Genomic DNA, 20,758 nt, shown 5'->3' with positions numbered 1-20,758 from the left:
GTTAACAGATTTACACTAAGGACAAGCAGACTCGCTCTCCCCCATGTGTATGTGTTCAAACATATAAACAGAGTAAATTTGGTTCTAGTTTACACAACCTGCCTTTTACTGCTCCACTCCTGTAAAACTGCTTTCCAATTAGCACAAAACACTTTACTACTATTCAGAGGCAAATTTTATTTTCACAGTGGGCTCGTATCTTCAATGTAGGTAAGAACTGGGTTCTGCACTTGTAAAACAGAGCTAAACAGCAATGAAGATAAGAAAAACTTCTGAAGCTGTTATTATGGCTAAGAAAGATATTAGAGATGGGGAACAAAAAATGTTTTCTGCTGTCCAGCTAGTATTGTCAAGTCAGTTTTATATGAACAGTTAGTCCATCATACTGCCAATGATTTTAGATACTAAGCCAGAATGTGATTTGTGTTTCAACTTAGATAGATATTAGGATTTCCTTAAAGTTCAATTTTGAGAAAAACACATAGAAGAAAATCCAATAAAGCTGTCCGATTGTTTCAAGCCCTGAAAAGCTCCTCTGAGAATCCCAGGAATGATATCACTGCATTGTTTACGATGAGCAATGTTCAGCATAAAAAGCGTTTCTTTTTCATTTCTTTTTCATTAGGAAAGTAGTCCTGTGTTATGTTTTGTCACTGCAATTCTCCTGATGTTTCCAGCTACGACATATTCAAAGGGCCAAACACAACACAGATGTTCCATTCTGGGGGGAGATCACAGGGAAATGTTCTGTCTGGCAGAGAGTTTTCCTGATCAAACGTGAGACTGATTGGCTTCTTTATTGGGGTTTAGAAGCAGAACTGCAGTGAACTGTCATTCCCATTTAGGATACACATAGAGCAGCCTTCCTGAGGACATATTACATAGTACAGTATATTACAGTCAAAGCCCAGACTTTCAGGCCTTAAATATCTAGCAGAGAAAAAGCTAGATTTCAAATTGTTTGTGGCCAAAAAGTATCAGGTCTTCTTGCGTGTTGTTTATTAAGCCAGGCACACACTAGAGCTCAAGAATTAAAAAATGCCCCAAAAAATCTAGTATCTCATTAATAATATTTATCTTTTTCTGGTAAAACTTACCATTGGACCCAAATTTGAACCATCATGAAATGAGGAGATATGGTCTCAGATGCTGAGTTTCAAAATGAAATACTCATTGACTAAGGCATGCCCACATAAAAACTGATTAGAACTGTTGCTCGGTACTATGCAGATGTCATGTTATAGAGCCCTATTTTAGCCTGGATATGTACTAAAATTGAAATACATATAAATGTATTTAAATTATGAATATATAGAGTATAAATAATATGTATAAATATAAATAAAGATGACATATTTATTTGTAATAAATAAATCAGAGAATTATTCATAATCATAGAATTTTGGAGAGCACCTATTGAGATCATCTGGTCCAAACTCCTGCTTAAGAGTAGTGTTTATACATAGTGTAAACAAATAAATGCTAATAGAATTATTGTGTCGAAAGAAAAGGCCATGCTGTATAAAGAACAGCATATTTTATAGTTTTTGCCTTTGAGATACAGCTGAATGAAGACTGGATTCAGGACTGGCAGCTCGTGGTTGCCACCCATGTTAAACTCCCCTTATAAAATTCAAATCATAGTAAAAACCAGTGGAGATCTATGATATAACTGTATGTAACTGATATAATTATGTCACTTTTTCATTTTGCTCTGATATAACCTCATTCACATCCAGCACACTTTGTAGCTCCAGCATCATGGAGACATTTGTTTGCACTCAAAGTATGTTGCTTCCTTCTGATTTTAACCTTCTGGTGCTACAAAGATTTTTTTCCTTCCTAGGTGCTGATATAAATACTCAAGCCAGTGATAATGCCTCTGCTCTTTATGAAGCCTGTAAAAATGGACACATACCTGTTGTGGAGTTTCTTTTGTCCCAAGGGGCAGATGCTAACAAAGCCAATAAGGATGGCCTGTTACCTCTCCACATAGCAGCCAAAAAAGGGATCTGCGAGTAAGTTTTAGTTAATTTCTTAGTTTCATCTTTTAGACAAGAATCCAAAGTCCTTATGAAAAGGAGAATATAATGTCCCAGACCTAATTCTGAGCATTGCAAGCAAGGGAGCTGCCAGTTGAGAATGGGGCTTTCTACTTGCAGAGCTCAGGTTGGAAATTATAAACTGAAGAGTATGTTTGCAGGTTGGGATTTGATGGGTTACAATGGGATAAACAGGAATGTGGGGTGCAAGATCCCATTAACTTTGCCAAGATATCACCTATTACAGATAAATGACCTCTTGTATCTTGGAAGTGGATTAAAGTGAGCTCCACAAAATATACTTGAGATGGAACAAAAAAGCACTGTAGCGGGTGGTTAGTCCTCAATAGCTATTGCAACATAGTTTGCAACTATTTTCCTGCATGAGCCTACTGTCATTCTTCTGCACAAGAAGAACATGCTGCATTCATCTCTGATGCGTCCAGGTTTTATTAACAATAATTCAGATGCTGTCAGCGGGAAGTGGTTAAGTGAATCTCTAGGGCATTAGTGAGATTGTTGCTAGAATATGGTGTCCAGTTCTGGTATCCTCCCTTTCAGAAACCTTTCAGGAAATTGGAAAGGCTTCAGAAAAGAAGTACAAGAATTACTCACAGTCTGGAAAATATACTTTATTAGTGGGTGATTAAACGACACTTGAATGTAACAGACAAATGCATAGAATGATCCAGTGGTTTTTTTTCTGAAATGAAATGTGTTTGGGATAGAGCGGAGCACATTCTTTAAACAGTGAGAAAAGTAAATACTGGAAAAAATAACCAGGAATTGGGTAGATTTACTAGTCCTCTGAAGTAGAGGTGTTTATAGGAGGAGAAGCTCTACAACCTGTGACAAAGGTATTGATTTAGAAGATACTGTCTAGGGGTGAGATTGTTGCCATTGTCATGTAAATAGTGTTTACCTAGCTCTTTCAAGACCTGAGACATTGCAGCATGGTTCTGAGTCTGAACTTTGCGTTTACTTCTGACCCTAGGACAAGTTTTAGCTCCTGCCTTTAACCCCTCGCTGTTGGAAGGGGGAGTGGCCCACAGCTATTCTTGCAAAACAGTCACATCTTGCAGTGACAGACCCTTTTGGTGGCTTCAGTGGACTCTTCTGACTATCACAGTTACTGTCCTTTCAGCAGTTGTCAAAGGAGAGAGTATATCCAAGGGCAAAGCCTGTTTCTGGATGGTAAAGCTATCTTTGCAAACATCTACTGAAGCAGATTCTTACGTATTTCACAATGTCTGAGGAATGAGAGCTTTTGACAGCACTACACCTTCCCATAGTATCTTTTATCCCAGCATTTAGGTCTGCTTGGGAATCCCAGTCAAGCTTCTCAAATCACTCTGAGAGACCTGAGGATATTTGTTTTCTGTAGTTGGAGCAGGCCTGGTTCTTTGTGCAAGCTGTGTGTTCCCGGGCAGCCCAGTGTGAATTTATGTAATGGGTTTATATGCTTATGGCATGTACAGGAATACCCTGCATAGACTAATGCAGGCATGATTCAAAACTTTCTCCGAGGTTTGAGTTATGAAGACATTTTCTTGAAAATGAACACATTTTAGATGAGAAATGTGCCTGAGATAGAACCCAGCACCAGTTGCTCATTTTCAAAAGAGTTCATCTGAAAGTACAGCAAGTTGGTCTGAATCCAATTTGTATACAGAGTGTGGGCCAGCTCTCCGAATCTTTTCCTCCCTTCTATAGTTCCACACCCCGACCTGAAAAGAAATCTGCATGGAACTCCGCAACCTGAGTCCACCCCCATGTTACGAGAGAAAGGGCCTGATTCAGACATCACATCTATTATTCCCAACAACAAGCAGCTCAAGTAAGACCAAAACTCAGCCCAAACTCTTGAGTTCTTTCACTTGTAAGAGACTTAGCACAAATTTTTGTGCACAACTGCTGCAAACTAAGTGCAAAAGAAAGAAAAAAGAAAAAGATCTTCTTTTATAAATATTTATCTAAATGACAAAGCTTTAGCCCAATTGGCTGATCATTCTTAATTCCTTTGGTATTCAGTAAAATAACACCCTGCATGGTGACCTCTCTTTGTATTCCTGCAGATTTAATACGTAATTCTGCAGGAATTCCACACTTCAACTTTTTGCCAGAGCACGAAGTCTCCCTACCATCAAAAAGCCAAGAATGTGGTCCCAAGGCTCAACTGTGAACTCTTGTTGCTCGGTGTTTGTTTATTTTAAATGACACCTTGTCAATACTGACCTGAAATTCATAAGGGTCATCTCATCAGCTGTAGGATAACTGTGAGCGGTCATTTAACTCCTTCCCCCTTGGAACTCAGATGCTGAGAAGGGAAAATTTTGTGAAGTGTGGACAGATTTATTAAGCAAATGCAAGTCAATAAATTCTTGGCACCCGCTTACTAAGGATGCTCTGCCTCCACCTCCATATAATTCCTAACAAATCAAAATTATAGAAGTAGGTGTCAGGGATGAGAGGAAACTTGGCACTATTTTGAAACCATACATGAAGCTCAGCCCTGTGATAGACATGGGATGTGGTCTGGCTTGTCTGGCCTTGGCTACCTTCACTTGAGCTGCATTCTCCCTCTAGACAGACAGGAAAGACGGCAAAGGTGGAGGCACCATGTTACAGGACCAAACCACTTTGAAGGATGAGGAAGAGAGACAGGTTCAAGCTACAAAATTCAACTCTGATACAAATTTGATGCTTCCTGCTTTTCCTCCCAAAATAAATCTGGGGTACAGGGAGTGTACTGAGGTCTGGGACACTGCAAGCATTCAGATGCAGAGCTTCAGTGTGGCACCCCTGTGGTGAGGCTCAGGTCCCCCTTGCAGACAGAAATGACGTGGTGCCTCTTTAACTCAGATGTGGAGAGCTGGCTGAAGTACATATGCTGGAGGGAAAGAACAAACCAGACCTTTAAATCTTCAGAACAGTTGATCATGGGATGACTAATGCTGGCACTTGGCATGGCGTCCTTGCAGTGCTCTGGGCCCTTTCTGTTATTATGGCTCTTACAGAACATTTGCTAACAGTGGGAAGTTGCCAGCTCACCAGCACCCAAACCTCCTGCTCCCTGGTGAGCGTCACAGAACTGAAAGATTAGTGAGCCTGTCTGGAGAAAAAAAATCAAAAAATATACTTAATTTCCCAAGATATTTACATAATTTAAAAAGCCTTTTTGTTTAAAAATGAGACGTAGAAGTAACTTGGAGACATCAATAGTCCATCATGTAAATAGGAACACAATCCTGTAAAGTGTCATGCGTCTTCAACTCCCATTTCAGCTCCTGAGACCGTTGGAGTCTCAGGCTTTCACAGGATCATTCAGTGCATCACAAAGGTTTTCCCGAGACTAGCACTTAGATTTGGCTTAGTTCATTATGTAAATATGTGTTTGAGGGCCCAGTGCTGGGACCAGCCATTGCAGTCAAGCTGAAGATATGCAGCACTTTAAAGGAGACACACTGCATGGTGGGAAACTGAGATTTGGATGTTTGTGTGTTAGAAGAGCTGTTGACTGCCAAATAGAGGAATTTGCAGGGGAGGAAGAAGAGTACAAGAAGGAGTGCTTAGCTTGCTGGGTCCCACAAGTTCCTTTTTTAGATCTCCCTCTCTCCACAAGCATTATATAGGGAGCACGGGCATCTCCTGAGGCAGTAGGCAGACTCGGGTTGGATGGTGCTTAGTTTCTTTCTGGAAGTAGCTTAAGGTGACTCATCTGTATTTACAGAATCAACCTAGTGCCTTGGCTAAACCACCCAACTTCATGAGCAGGAAATAAGGGTTTAACCCATGGGGCTGGCCATGCATCTCCAATCATACCTATGGAGACATACAAATTATCATGAATTTGTGACTGTGGGGCTCCTGTACATCATATATTTGAAGCTCACATACATAATGAGAACAGCTTGAGTTATGTTGCTGTGTTTAGGGCCACAGCACATTTTCCGATAGCAATCCCTGATTACTGGGGTTTAGGACTTGGCTGTACATTTTTTTCTCTCTGGGCTAAAGCATAGAAACCAGACTGGAAAACATTTTTATTTCTTTTCCTTCCTTTTCTTAACTGTCTTTTTGGCTCCTCATTATCTGGGATGAACATTGATAGCGCCACGGATTTGCCACAGCCAAAAGCCACACAGTGAGGGCCTCCAGGATGAGGATCAATCCAGGCTAACAATAGGAAAGCAAATATGTAGTTTATCCTAGCTCAGTCGTACAGAAGAAGGTTGGGTTTCACCTCCTTTCTGGTCTCAAGCCTCTAGCTGTGGCTGTGACCCAGGAGGCACACTAATGCCTTGTGTTGGTGTCCTTCTCTGCTGAGCGATAAAGCAATCCCAATGAAGGTGGGGAGACACAGCCTCTCTGCTGGCACCTCAGGCCAGAGGCTGTGTGCCCGTTCCTTCAGTCCTATGCACAGCACAGTGATGGAGGTGGAGAATGACTGGGAGATCCTGGCTGGGTGTCTGCCCTTTGGGCTGTGACACCTAGGAGAGTTACAACAGGATGTGTAGGTAAGGTGCCAGCACATCTCTTCTGTTGTAACTGCCCCTGCAGCTTCCACTACCTCATAGAAACTGGTTGATAATTTCAAAAAAACCCTGGTCCTCCAGGAAAGAGGGGGTCACGCAACTCACATTCTTGGCAAGGTAGGAGCACAAGGACTTGTTGACAGTTTTCAAGTTCACACCCTGGTTTCTCTCAGAGAGAGTTGTTCCTGTGCTCAAGTTAGCAGGCTCTCTCTTAAGGTTACAACCACACATCTATGATTTGCTGTGTGGCTGTAGATCCCCTAGATGCCTTAGAGCTCACTGCTGTTCACTGACTCTCCACCGGGCAGGATTGTCTCCATGTTGATCCCTGTGACCAGCCGCACCCGTGTCAAGCGCAGTGGCATCAGCCCCCTGCACTTAGCGGCCGAACGCAACAATGATGACATCTTGGAAGAGCTGATCGATGCTGGCTACGATGTCAACACCGCCCTTTCCAATGAACGGTCCTGCCTTTATGAGGACAGACGCACCACCCCGCTCTATTTTGCTGTTTTTAACAACAACATCTACGCCACGGAACTCCTGCTGCAAGCAGGAGCCAACCCCAATGTTGATCTCATCAACCCATTACTCATCTCTATCCGACACGGCTGCCTGAAGACCATGAAGCTGCTCCTTGACCACGGAGCAAACATTGATGCCTATATATCAAGCCATCCCACTGCATTTCCGGCTACCATCATGTTTTCGATGAAGTACCTTTCTGTGCTGAAGTATCTCCTCGATCTGGGCTGTGATGCAGGTTCCTGTTTTGAGTGTCGGTATGGAAATGGCCCACACCCTGCATTAAATTACAGACGGGACACACTTAATGATCCTCAGCTGGCCAAAGGGCCAACCGTAGTACAGGTAAGCACTGCTTAGTTTACCTACAGCACTTCTGGGGACTTCTCCTACCCATGCATCTTGACAGCTTTAATGTATTTTTCCTCCCAGCTTTCCTGTGAGAGAAGATGCCTTTCTTCCTACTTTATTTACAGAAAAAAAGGCTCAACAAGAGTCTGTGAATGTTACGTGTCCATGTTCAATGACAGCAGGAGGGTAGGCAAATGCCGCTGTGGCCCTAGGTTGAATTTGCAGTGAATTGCAGCCATCTTAACAAACTTGCTGTCAGATCCACAATATTCTTTTCCTCTGGACCTGGGGTGCCAGGAGTGAAGCATGTCTTCTTGACAGGCAGTGTCACATGGGCGGTAGCATACGGATGGTAGCACATGGGCAGTAGAAACCTGCTTGGTTTATTTGCTCTGTAAGATTTGTTTTGTCTGATAGGGAATCTAAGCTCCCAGTTAAACTAAAATTGTCTAGTGCTTCACTTTATAATGGTAAACTAATGAATGTAAATAGTTGCAATTTCCAAGTCTACTGGATAAGCAGCCCTGGAGAGGGGCTTCAACATGCAACACAACAAAGAAATCTCGGCACGGAAGTCTTTCTATTTTGCAAAGAATCAGGAAAGAAATAAATCAGCTTCTACCTAGTTTAAGTGTAGATTTGAGGGATTCAGAAGAAAGTATCATTTAGTCCAAAGAGATGGTCACCAAACACCCCCTTCACAGTGGAAAGAATAAAGAAAATCATCAAAAGATCCTAGGAAATTTTTACCTTTCTATCAGTCCTGTCTTCCAAAAGACTTTACTCTCCAGTAACATGTCTGGGAAAAAAACAAACAGAAAGAAATCTTAGAAAGAAGATTGTAAGAGTCCATCAAAATAATCTCTTATCCCAAATAGAGCTGTCTTGTTATTGAGAGCAAAATTACTCCAGGACACCACATTTTTGTCAAAGAAAGATTAGAAAACGTTATATCATCTCTAGTTCTTGAACTATGATATGGTAGCACATAGAGTGAACAGAGGGCTGGAATACCAAGGCAAGGGGAGAGAGTTTGTCTGTAACCCTCTATGATATTCTAGCCACTCAAAAACAGTTCAGTCTTCACCTATTTAAGCACAATGTTTCCCTCTGGATCTCACCTAAAGCTAGTGTTAGTGCCTAACAAAATATTAGGTCACTCAGAGAGAGTCATTGCCTCAAAGGTCAAACCACACGAGGCAGAGGTAGCAAAAGCTGTGTAAAATTTTATCTGTGCCTAGAAAGAGATCTGTGAGGATCAAATGCATACAGAGAAAAAGCAATCTTTTCCCTTCGATGTTATTTTAAATTTGCTTCTTAGTGCTGAGAATTTGGCTAACAAAAGTACGGCTTGTATGTATGGTGCAGCTTCATGCTACAGTTGTGATATGGGTTGTATTCCGAAATACAGAGGCTCCTATGAAACTACAGCCATCTCCACACAAAATATGTGCATTTTTCATTTTCTCGTATAAGATTACATACGGAAAATAAATCTGAATGATTAGTCTTTATACAATAAAGTGAAGTGGAAGTGGATTTGAAAAATGCGTAACTGTATATCATTACTGCTGCTACTAAATTAATGTGTCCTGGAGAAAGTGAATGCAGAAAAATGGTTGTTGTCTGACTCCACGTTTCCAGAATTTCAGTGTCAAACCCGTGAAGGTGGGGAGCGCAGGATCCTCCTGCCACGAGAGGGCATTCAGGGGCCTGCCGAGGCCGCAGGCAGAGTACGTCCCAGGCCCAGAGTCACCCTGTCCCTGAGTCAATCCCATTGCCTCTTGTGGCAGGTTTGCATTATTTTGCTGTGCTTCTTTTCCTGCAACAAGTTTTGGAACATTTTTATTCCAGAAAACTGTTTTATAGGTTGAACTTGTGAATAGGGAAGAGAGAAAAAGGCAGGCAAGGTCTCTGGCAGAGACAAGGAGAGCAGTAAAATCCAGCGTTTTACTGCCCTACGCACGTGTCCTCATTTTCACTCTGGCAAAGTGACGTTACTGCTTGGAGATGGTAGTGCAGATCCCCGGTTTGCACATCCTATAGGTAACTGCATGGCAATTGCATATACACTGGAGAATGACAACCAGATATACTAAACTGAACTTCCCGTAAGAGGTCTGGGTTGGAAGCTGTGCATTGTCTGCTGAGATTCTCCCAACATTACTGTGTCTAATTCTCCTGGGAAACATTACATGGTGATGGTCAACGAAAAAAAAACTCAGAAGAGTAGTAAACACCTCTGTGAATGCTCTGACCTTGAATAAAATGACCTTATAATTTTCTTCAACTTTCTTCTTTCCTAGATAAGCTAATGTAATTTTTATTTCTAAATAACACTGTCCACACAAGAGTTTAATGCATTTTGAGTTAGGGCTCATGCACGTATAATCAAATGTGGTCTAGTTACAGGTGCTGAAAGTGAAAGAGGTTTAAGCTGGTGCATTTTCTTTCCTGTTTGGGGTGGGCTTGGAGGGTGCCTGCAGTCAGTCTCAGTGACTCAGCTGCTGGATGGCACTTCAGCCACCATTATTCAATTGGGTTCAGCCACATGCCTGAGTTCTTATCCACACAGCGTGATTTAATTCATCTTAAATTTTCTGACTGTTCACATGCAGGTAAGTCCACAGATATCTTCATCATATGCAGTGCCCTAACAGAGACAGATGAAGCTGTCTGGTATCATACACACATTTAGATGAAAGTGGGAAGAGAAGTCACTACTTTTTTGAAATAAGACTGCTTAAAGTCAGGTCTTTAAGTCTGTTCTTCAGCATCTCCATAAGCAGCCTTCCATGCGATGGCTCTGAATACTCTGCAGCTCACACTGGGGGCAACAGAAGGTTTGCCTGATCCAGGACTGTGTAAGGAAGATACTTCTGCTCTGTATTAGGCCTAGCGTAGTTCTCCCACGGGCGCGTAAAACTGCCTGGGATTCATCTCTGCAGAGATTTCTCCAGACTTGTTTCTAGTGAGATGTTTGGTCCCCAGAAGCTGCAGATACCAGTGGATTCACTAGAAGTAAGAGGTGCTGTGTTCTGCTGAATCTCTCTTTCCCTAAGCCTCCTTTCTACACAGCTGCTCCACAGAGCCCCTTCCAAGAAGGGAAAGGGACCCAGGACACTGGGTCACAGCACCCTGGGCTGCATGGATCTTTCCACAGCTCCTTTGCTAGCTTGGAGCAAAGCTGTGAGCACTTCTCTGCCCTCCCATTTCTGTGGAAGTAGGGCCTTTGGACCCTGTAAACAATTCAGCATCCTCTGCTGGGAACCCACCAGGGTCATGGGTACTCCTGCAGCTGTAAAGAGGGGATTCTGCCCTCAACTGCAAAAAAAGAGGCTTTAGTTGAAGTTTTCTGGGGGAAACTGGTAATTGCTCTCACAGCTGGTAGAAGCGTGGGACATCTGACGCAGTCGGGGCTGTTGCTATTGTTGCAGTTTCCACGGGTGCGTTCATGTCCCACCGATTGTAATCAGTCTGTTTTTCCTTGAAGTTTTGTGAAATGGTGTCTACTCCAGAGATGAGTCGCTGGGCTGGGCCGATCATCGATGTTCTCCTGGATTATGTGGGTAACGTGCAGCTCTGTTCCCGGCTCAAGGAGCACATTGACAGCTATGAGGACTGGGCTGTCATTAAAGAAAAAGCAGGTATGGTCACCCAGCAGACAATCTGGCACAAATAGTCGTACTATTGGATTCAAAACCTCAGTCATCATCTCCTCTCAGTATTCATCCTTTGAACTTGATATGATTTTCCTACTGAGACTGAATTAGATTTCAGACCAGGTATGAGGCACTAGAAATTGCTGGGGTGTCATCAACTCTGTGACTTTGAATGTACAGCAGCTGTGGATCTGACCTACTGAGAATGAGCCTTGCCAGTGTAGAAAGACCCATTCGACTGCACCTGAGATCAGGGCAGGCGGGCAGCGTGACCACCTCCACAGCAGCCCAGCAGGCACCAGTGGCCTTTGAAGCCTTTACTAATATACTGCTTTCCTAAACATCCTTTCCCTCAGGATCCAAAGTCTTTCATAGACATTATCAGAATTAGTTTTCTGGCACCAAGACAAATTTTGTACATATTACATTTATTTTCAGTGCAAAGACTGAGTACTGTGAAGCAGCTTAACTCCTCCTAGAAAGCTCAGGCTGAGATGGGATACAGCACCCTGTCCTCCAGCCCTGCTTCCTTCCCTATGTCATGCCTCAGAATAGATAAGCTGCCACCAATGCCAGATGCATCATCCCTCCATTACAGAAAAAAAACCTTTTTTCATTCCTCCTTCTTCCATTTTCCTTCTGCCACTGCCCTGGCCAAGTCGAGCTGTCCCTCTGAAGCTTAAACCTGTTCTGCTCATGTTTCTGACCCGCTTGTCTTTCAGAGCCGCCACGACCTCTTTCCCATCTTTGCCGTGTCAAGGTACGAAGCCTGGTTGGAAGAAACCGCATTAAACTGCTTGACACCTTGCCCCTCCCGGACAGACTGATTCGATACTTACAGCACGATTACTCACAGTGACCTCAGGGACACGGACATGCAGCGGCTTCCCAGCATGGCACGCAGCGTTGTTGGCATGGCAAGGGCGCACACCGTGCCCATGGGGAGGAATTGCTGCTGGCTTGGCCGAACACCCTCTCAGAGAAATATGCTTCTGAAGCATGAGTGAGGAGAAAATGGAGGAAGCAGAGAGCTAAACATAGGACTGTTGTTAGGCTTTCCAAGAGAGAACACATATGATTCACCTCCAAGCTTGGTCTGCAAAGAACGAGAAATGAAAGGCAATGCTGAAAAATGAACAGTGCTGAAGCAAAGTATCAGTGAGGAATTCAAAGGTGTCCTGGGGCTGTGGTGGTGCTTAGCGTCCTTGCTGTGATCACAATTCAGAAATTATCAGGAGTCAACATATTTGGGAAAACAATCACATTTCCTTCACTGACTGAGATTTTTATTTTAGTTTCTATTCTGCTTTTTGGATTTCTGCTAAGTGTGCTGGTTGCTAATTTCTGATAACTTGACACCATCTTGCTAACAATTATTCTTTCATTTGTTGGACATTTCTTATTGACTACTTGATTTCTGAACATTCAAAGCTCAGAAGTTTTTAGTAGACTAAAATCCAGAAACACTGATTCCTTCAAAATTCAAGGGAAGGTTTATTTTACAAGGATGTAAGAATTGTAGTTGCACATAGTAAATACAGTTCATGTTGTATTATGTTTGCAGTAAGAAGTAGGTGGAAATCTGCTAGAGAGAATTTCCTACAGTGGGGATTTAAAAGCAAATCTGAGCTTTTTCTTTTTTTTTGGTGTAAATTAGTAGTAGGTGCACTGTAACCAGTGTAACCAGTAGCTTTACTCTGTCATGAAGCTGGTGTCAGAACAGAATAAAACCCTAGACGAGCATGAACAGAAAGTGATGTGGAGGAGAGAAGCAAGGTACATAGGGAGAGGCAACACTACTAAACCAACTTTATCTGTTACTCCACTAGAAGATCTCATCCCTAAAAAACTCAGCCTCTCTTACCTCTTTGGACCTCTGTGGCTATAACAATACCACCACTGGAAGAAAAGAGAGATTAAGTCAAAATTAGAAAAGTGGGACTTTGAGATTTATGAAAAAAAAATACCCAGAATTAGGCTTCCAAATCCTTATTCAGGTGCCTAAACAATGCCAAGTTTCTTGCACCAGGTGCAGTTCCACTTAAGCCAATGGGACCACTTTTGGTGTCAGATGTTACTGAGGCAGAATAAAAGTCTTAGGATTTAGCCCTGAATTTCCTGCCTTTGGAAGTTTAAAGTGTCTGTTAGCTCCTTTTGACACTGATGAAAGTTATTATCTCAGCTTATTTGAAAATTAGGTCACCTATTTACAGCTCAGATCCACAACTGATTTATGGCAGCTTAACAAGTTACCATCTATCAGCTGAACTGCTATAATTGTCCGTGAAATTCTTTTATTGAAGTTTTTAACAAGTCACATTCCCTCACAGCTGGGGAGGCTGAGGAGCCCACGAAGGGTTGTTGGCAGTGACTACAGATCAGTTGACAGGTATGACTTGCTGAACTGCTGATTTGATGAGTGCTTCATTCCTGACTAGGCACCTAAGGAAGGATGGAAGAGCCTAAATTTGGAACCACGTCTTTGCAGATCTTATGCTAGAAGCACACTTATTCTTACCTTAGATGACAAAGGAGCTGTGCGCCATGGTTTGTTTGGATTCCCCACCAGAGACCTTGCAGATCTGGTTTTGTTTATGGCCTGCATACCATCCATGGAATCAGGTAGAAATGTAACCAGGGAAAATGCATTGCACCAAGTTTGATTTGTGTGGAGTTTTATACCTTAACACAGGACTAAAAGTGTGTTGCACACATAGAAGTCTGGGCACAGAAGTTCAGATTCTGTGATGTTTTTGTGTGAGATGTGTTCAGCACTTGTGGCACAGGATATGAGCGGAAGAATTGGTTACAGCTACGGGCATTCTGTCCACAGCTGTCTACTTGCCAAATGCAAAAGAAGTTGAAAAACCAACAGTTTCAATTCACACTGAACAGTGATCTTCTTGCAAAGCTTTGGAAAATCAGGTGAGATTCCTCCACTGCCAAAATTTTGCCCAGTGACTTCCATTACTACCAGTTTAGGTTCTATCCCCTTGTCTCCTGCAGTGTGAACAGGGAATTGCTTCAGGTTAAAAAAATACTGAGTGGAGGGAAAGGGATGGGGAACAGGAAATATTTAGACCAGCCTTGCCAATGAAGAAGGCCTTGCATCAGTAAGCAATAGCTTGAGAGGTAGAAAATCACCTGTGAAGTTTGTGCATCTCACTTTATGGGGCTGAGAAGTGAAGGTCTGGGTTTTACCCACACTGATATAAATCAGAAGAAAATTCCTTGAAATTAAATGAGTGTAACAGAGTTATAGAAGGTGATGGATACAGAAGTGGTTTGGTGGAGACCATTTACTTAAGCCCTTGTTCAGCGTGCAATGATAGCTCCAGGGACTGCTGGCTGATAGAAGGATTCACAATCACCAACTGCATGTATAACCACAGGGGTGGGATTTCATAAGTGATCCCAAACTGGGAATTTCCCCTGAGCTAACATCATTACTTACGCAAGTGTCTCGTGAGTTGCAATTTCTTTTTATGTCCTTGGAGAAGTTGAAACTTGGTTTGAGTGGAGCAAATATGGAAAGTTTATTTCTTCTTTCAAGCAAGAGACCTTCATCTCTATGGGGAGACCCTTGTCCTCGTTGCTCTCAACCACCTGTCCTGAGCAGGAGAGTCACTGAGCTGGAGAGCACTGGTCTGATGGGAACATACCGCAACTGTGGGAAGGAGAAGGGCACACTGTGCACAGAAACTGAGGAGAACAGTCTGTTAGACAGTGAAGCTGGTAATTACAATGTTATTAACTCCTTTCTGCTTGATCCTCACAGCAAATCCTCACACACTCAGTTTACATTTATTTGCACTGAAATGGAGCCTGCTACCTCTCCCCTCCAGTCATTGACACAATATTTTGTGCACAATACTGCATCTGTACAAATTCAATGTGCGTTTAATGCACACATCTAGAAGCTACTGTGAAAAGACAAATAGCCCCAAACTCAAACACACCAGGCTTTGTAGGCAGATCAGTAGTTCTAGTGCAAGGTAAAGTGACTTGTTTTTACCGAGTGTGATAGATTGACTCCTTCAGAGATGATGACTTTATGTGAAATGTTCTCAGAATATTTCATGACCAGATTACTGTACATTGTTTTTGTTTTACTGCAACATGTGCAGTTCACTTGATGTTCTTGTGCACTTTTTTGATTTTTTTTATTTCATTTTGTATGAAAGCTTTTTCATTTACCTCTCCCTTCCCACTATTTATAAAAACTATTGTGGTTTTAACAGTTGAAATTTGCATTGTTGTAGTAAATAGGAGCTCTCAAATGTTACGTTTCCATCTTTCAAACAAAGTATGAATAAACAAGTAGATTCTGAAGGGCTATCAGCTGTCCTGAATAGCAATATTGAACAACCAAACACAAAAAAAGCCAGGAAAAGTCTGAATCGATCCAAGCTTGAACAACTAATAATGTTGATGTTAATCTTAGGGGTGAGAGAACAGTAAGTATTGCTAGAGAGAAGGCAGAGTTTTTATTCTTTGCAAAACTTTTGGAAAGTCTCACACATCCCCGTTCAGTGATTTTTGAATATACTTAACAGTTGTCTTCTGTTCATTTGCGTTTTACTTCATTGCTGCTCCAGTTCAGGGCCCCAGCAAGGGCCACCGCCTGCCTTGGGCTGCGAAGGGAAGTTCCATGTTGCAAAGGATTTGAAGGATTTTTAAAAGTAATGTCAGTTTAAATCTGAGAGTAAATGTGTAAGTATTTGTGTGTCAGGGGTCATTTGGAACAGTCTGGTTCAATCCTTCATCGTAACTTAAAAACATGCTATTCTACTACATGGAAAATGTACAGCAATATACATTCAAATCAGAAAAACAAGAAAAAGAAAACAAAGAATTTAATATCCAAAAGGCAGAAACTTGGTTTAAACGCTCTTCTTCCTCTGGATTTTTTCAGAAATAAAAATTCTACAGAGGCTGTTCTCTTTGCCAAGTATTTTAATTTTGAGAGAAATCAATATTCTGGTGTGATACGCAGCATTTTCCCTTCTCAACTCAAGCAAGAACACTTGTCCACAGCAATCACTGTGGACCTCTGGTTTGTTCCATGGGCTGCTCTGGTCACCCAGGTGGAAATCCAGACCGATGTCAAGCAGGTTGCTCTGCACTAGCTGCACTGAGACAGAGTTCAGCACCTGGCTTCATCTGGATTACAACAGTGACACAGAGCTATTGGTGTGAGAAGGCACCCCTTTTTCCATGTAAAAAATTCCTTGCTTAAAGCTCTGCAAATAAAGAGCCATAGTTCTCCTCCCATTACCTTAAACAGAGGTGCTGTCTCTGTTTTCTGTTAGAGTGTGCTTGTGGAGAGGGACAGTCTCCTCATGGATTTTTTTTTTCCAAAAAGACAAAAAAGGAAAGACATCTAATTATATTCATACTTTCATTTCAAGATCAAGAGCTAACCTGGTCACTTTAAACCTTAGATCAGCTCTTCACCACCTTGCACCTTGCATGTATGTGCTCCCAAAGGTATTTCCTTCTCTGTCTCCTACAGGAATAGTCTATACAGGCTTTATAGATATATTAAATGCTGGTAGCAGGGAGAAAACAATGAAAGCCTTCTCTGTTTCTACGTTTGGTCTGCTGGACTGTTGCAGCCATTGTATCCATAAAAGTAAACACTGGTGGGATATACTGTGAGGTTTGGGGAGAGAATGAGCTATTTTTAGCCTGAGAGTAGGTCATATCCTAATGAAAGTTGCAACGGTGTTATATAACACCACGACCCATCAGAAGATCCAAAATGATACTCTACAGTTCCTTAAGAAGATATTTTTTTCACGACTGCAATGCTGTCGAAAGAAGTTTTGCCTGTTTTTCCCCTTATGGAGATACCAAGAGTCGTAGGGAGCTACACCAGCCAGAGACCACGCCGATCATGGCCACTTTTGATTGAGTCCTGGGGAAAGGTCCCCTTAGCTTCAGTGAGAGCAGGTTCAGGCCCTGGGAGATCACAGGTGTCCATTCTCCAGCACTTTTTCCCTCCATAATGCACTTCTCTTGACCTCAGTGATTTACTCCAGTGTAACTGAATAGATACATAGGCCTGCAGTATAAAACATTTCAGATTTCACGTTCTGTGCCTTAGCACAACTTTCTCCATGGGTTTAAGAGAAATCTAACTTTAAAAAATCCCCTATTAACTTTTCTAATGCCAATTTGTTGAAATGATTGCGAAAATACTGGGAAAATCATTTGCAGCCAGGTCTTGTGATAGCATCTTAAAATGAGGCAAAATAAAAGATGTCTGTGAGCCAGAAACCAAGGCAGGCTATTCTATACACTTTTTTCTTCTATGCATTTTATGGTTTTGTATTCAACTAATTATAAAATTTCTCATTTGTTCTGTTGATGCAGAACAATTTCTGATGTGGAATTTCACCCTGCTTCTGTTTGCACCAGCTTAACACTAGGTGATTTCCCAGCCCCAGAAGAATTAATTTTGATTTGCATCACTCTGAATAGGCAGAGATTTCAGCCCTCATAACTACCCACCAGTGGCAAGTCAAACCTGTGTCTAGCTGGTGGGGCAAACATGAACAGACCGCACTTGCAGAATCACCAAAATAAAATTACCTCCTTTCTTCCCTTAATTTTTTCTTTTAATTATCTCAGTATTTACATCAAGAAGAGCTTAAATCAATTCACAAGAATGGTTTCTACATTAAATACTGTCCTTCCAGTCTCTTGCACGCAAAAGGAAGTGACCTGAATATCTTGACTTCTCAGGAATTACTTTAAAGTACAAAAACTCTTTGAATGGGTCTAATTCATTCCATTTCGCTGCTGCTGCTGCAGGGCAACCTCGGAAAGATGTTCCCACATGGAGGAGGTCTCCTAGGTGTTACAAGTGCAGCTATGAATGGCCTGCAGCCCCGCTCGCCGCGGCTTAGACAATGCCCGTCGATGAAAGAGCCCCGGTTTGCCTCACGCTCCATGCCACCAGCTTCGTAAGGCTTATTCCCAATTTACACCCGTGTACTGAGAGGAGAGTGGAGCCCGAGCAGCTGCCCAACAGTTACTAATTCGCTCCAGCCCGCTCACAAGGAAGAGGGTGCGACTGCCGGCCTCCCACCTCACCGCCCCACGCCGCCGGCAGCTCGCGCCCAGTGCCCGAGCAGGCACCTCCATGCTCTCTCAGGAGCGACCTGAGACCCACCATGGCTAAAGATAGCCAAAAACATTGAAGATCGGCGGGGGGACGGCGGGCTTGGTGGGGATGGGTTTCAAAACCATGGGCCTGTAGAGTTTCTGCCCCGCGCCATCGGCCTCCTTGCAGAAGTGTGGCACCTCCGCCGGCAGCGTGGCCGCACTCTTCCTCCACAGCCCCAGCCCCGGGAAGGGCGACGGGGGCAGCGCGCCTGGGGGCTGGTACACCCCCGGCCCGGGGCAGGGGAAGGGGCAGCAGGTCCAGGCACCCGCACGGCCCGAGAGGACCCCGGCAGGGTCCTTCTCCCCGGCGTGCGGGGCAGGCTCAGGGGGGCTTTCTGGGCCGGCAGCGTCTGAGCTCCGTTTGCTTTTCTTCCCCTCGTAGACGGGAGGGTCTCTGGGGGCCAGGAGCCCCTCGGGGCCGGCAGGAAAGGCCCTGGCTGGCAGGCTCTGGGCCGGCCGCGGCTCTTCCCAGAAGGATGCGGGGAGCTGTCGCTTCCTCATGGGCACCTGGTCCGGCCTGGCAGCCTTGGGGTTTTGCTCTGGTGAAACCCGTTCCCCGGTGAGGCTCTCCTCCACCTTGGCTGTCTGCAGCACCGTCTCAGTGGCAGCCCCACCATGCCGACTGGGGTCAGGTGCCTCGGGCTGGGGGCCACGGCCCCGGTCCTCTGCCCCCCTGCGCCAGCCACACTCAGGGGGTTTGCTGGGGTGGCATCGAGGGATCCGCGAGTACTTCTGAGAAAACCGCTTGAGCTGCTTCTGCAAGTATTTTCTGTGGTCAACCGACCGGCGACAAGGGGCCGATTTATCCAGAGCTGCTTTGATGTCGCTGGAGGCCAGGTTGACAAAGTTCAGCAGGGTTTTTACCTCGCTGTCCGATGCCATCTCACTGGATGCGCCGTGCAGAATTTCCCATGAAAATTTTATATCCGCCTTCGGACAAACCTCGGCAAACCTGCGAAACACGACGGGCAGACTTAAGAGCGGGAAGCCTGGGTTCAAATAGCACCAAGCAGATGGAGGGAGGGTGGGGGGACATGTCAATCTTCTCAGCAACGCAAACAAGTTGTCCGTCAGCTCACCTCCATGCTGGCAAACTCCCGACGGAGCCGCCGCGCGCCCGCTGCCCACCGCCCCGCACCGCTGCCCCGGCACGCACCGGCACGGGAACCGGTTCGCGAACGCCGGCCAGCCCGGCCTCTAATCTCATTAGCGCTTAGGTGGAAAGAAGCCGGGGCGGCTGCTCCCGACTCTCTGCAAGGCAGCGCGGACACTCACCCGGCGCGCGGCGGCTTTCTCGCCGGTGCTGGCGGCTGCGGCGTCGCGGCGGAGAAGAGCCCCTTCCCCGCTAATCTCGTTAGGCAGGTTACACACCGCCAACCTCAGCGGAGGCAGCCGGGGCCCGCCAGTGTTTGGATGCAGTTTAGCAAGCACTTGAGCAAGCTGAATGAATATCGACTCCGGCGAGTTCGGGGCTCTCCCAGGCCAATCAGAAGCCACTTTGCCAAATACAAAGCATCCCAATCAGGCATCAGCCTCCCCTCCTCGCATTCTTTGCCATCACAAATTGTCGCCATGGGGACAGCCACAGAAAGACAGCTAATAAATACAATCATTTCCCCCCAATTTCTACCATTCTCCCCTATTGTCTTCACTCCTACCAAGGCCTTTCTTTTTAAAAATGACCAAATCTGAAGCAAAAATGCTGAGGATGAGTTAGGAAAGTTAGGCACCCTTTTCTCCACACTCCCCAAAGCTGTCTGGGGGCTGATACTAACCATGCTTCATTGGCACAGGACAATGTAATACAGGGGACCGGGCTAGCCTACTTTTAACCATTCCCCATCAGAGCCTGTTTTTTGTTTTTTTTTTTAAGGGGAGGATGATGTCAGAAAAAGGTAGGAAAGGAACAAATCTCTAAAGAGATGTGCAGATATCCATGGAAAGGGAGCTTGAGCGCTCAAGAATCTTGTCTTTATGTTTGCCCCCTCAATTGAGTTACACAAAAGCTGAATTACCCATTCAAACTACCCGGACAAAAGGATGGAGTTGGATAGTACTCTTGCATCTGTAGTCAAACAGTTAGAGACTTAAATCGAGTCGTCATGATGGAGAAAGAGTTAGACAAAGCCCATAGAATTGCCATCAGCAAACATTTTCCTGTGTCATATTAGTGGGTCTCCATGACTCCCCCTGGCCTGGGGACAATAGCACAAGTTTGCACACTCGACTACTGTCACCCTGCCAACGCTGGCAAGGAGCAGAAACAGGACAATCCTTTAAGGGGAAAGCATGCCCGCTGCAGGGAAGGTAAGAAGAGAGGGAAGAAAAGGCGTGTGAAATGCTAATTGAGCTGCTTCCTTTACTGATCCAGAGTTATGCGAGCCCTCCGCCTTCTCACAGGCTTGTCCTTAAGGGGTGGCAATAACTCAATAGCAGGGTAAAACCGGGAGCTGGAGGAAGAGGTGAGCAG

General features: G+C 44.2%; 2 protein-coding genes across 3 annotated transcripts in view; one reads left to right on the top strand and one right to left on the bottom strand.

The window, feature by feature from the left end:
* ASB2 (ankyrin repeat and SOCS box containing 2) overlaps positions 1–16,399 on the top strand; it is a 33,715-nt gene extending 17,316 nt beyond the window's left edge. For both annotated transcript variants that reach the window (XM_009936809.2, XM_075426324.1), the window contains 4 exons: positions 1,847–2,018; positions 6,886–7,447; positions 10,947–11,100; positions 11,838–16,399. In XM_009936809.2, coding sequence (XP_009935111.2) covers positions 1,847–2,018; positions 6,886–7,447; positions 10,947–11,100; positions 11,838–11,974 — 1,025 coding nt within the window. In that variant the 3' untranslated portion in view covers positions 11,975–16,399. The remainder of the gene's footprint in view (positions 1–1,846; positions 2,019–6,885; positions 7,448–10,946; positions 11,101–11,837) is intronic.
* A 1,785-nt stretch (positions 16,400–18,184) lies between these two features.
* On the bottom strand, positions 18,185–19,170 carry FAM181A (family with sequence similarity 181 member A). Its single transcript, XM_075427136.1, has one exon. The coding sequence runs from the start codon at positions 19,168–19,170 to the stop codon at positions 18,301–18,303; it is 870 nt and encodes a 289-aa protein (XP_075283251.1). The 3' UTR covers positions 18,185–18,300.
* Between the last annotated feature and the right edge of the window lie 1,588 nt (positions 19,171–20,758).

This window comes from Opisthocomus hoazin, chromosome 7, assembly GCF_030867145.1.
Source record: "Opisthocomus hoazin isolate bOpiHoa1 chromosome 7, bOpiHoa1.hap1, whole genome shotgun sequence".
Taxonomy (NCBI): domain Eukaryota; kingdom Metazoa; phylum Chordata; class Aves; order Opisthocomiformes; family Opisthocomidae; genus Opisthocomus; species Opisthocomus hoazin.
This window is presented reverse-complemented; position numbering and strand designations above follow the sequence as displayed.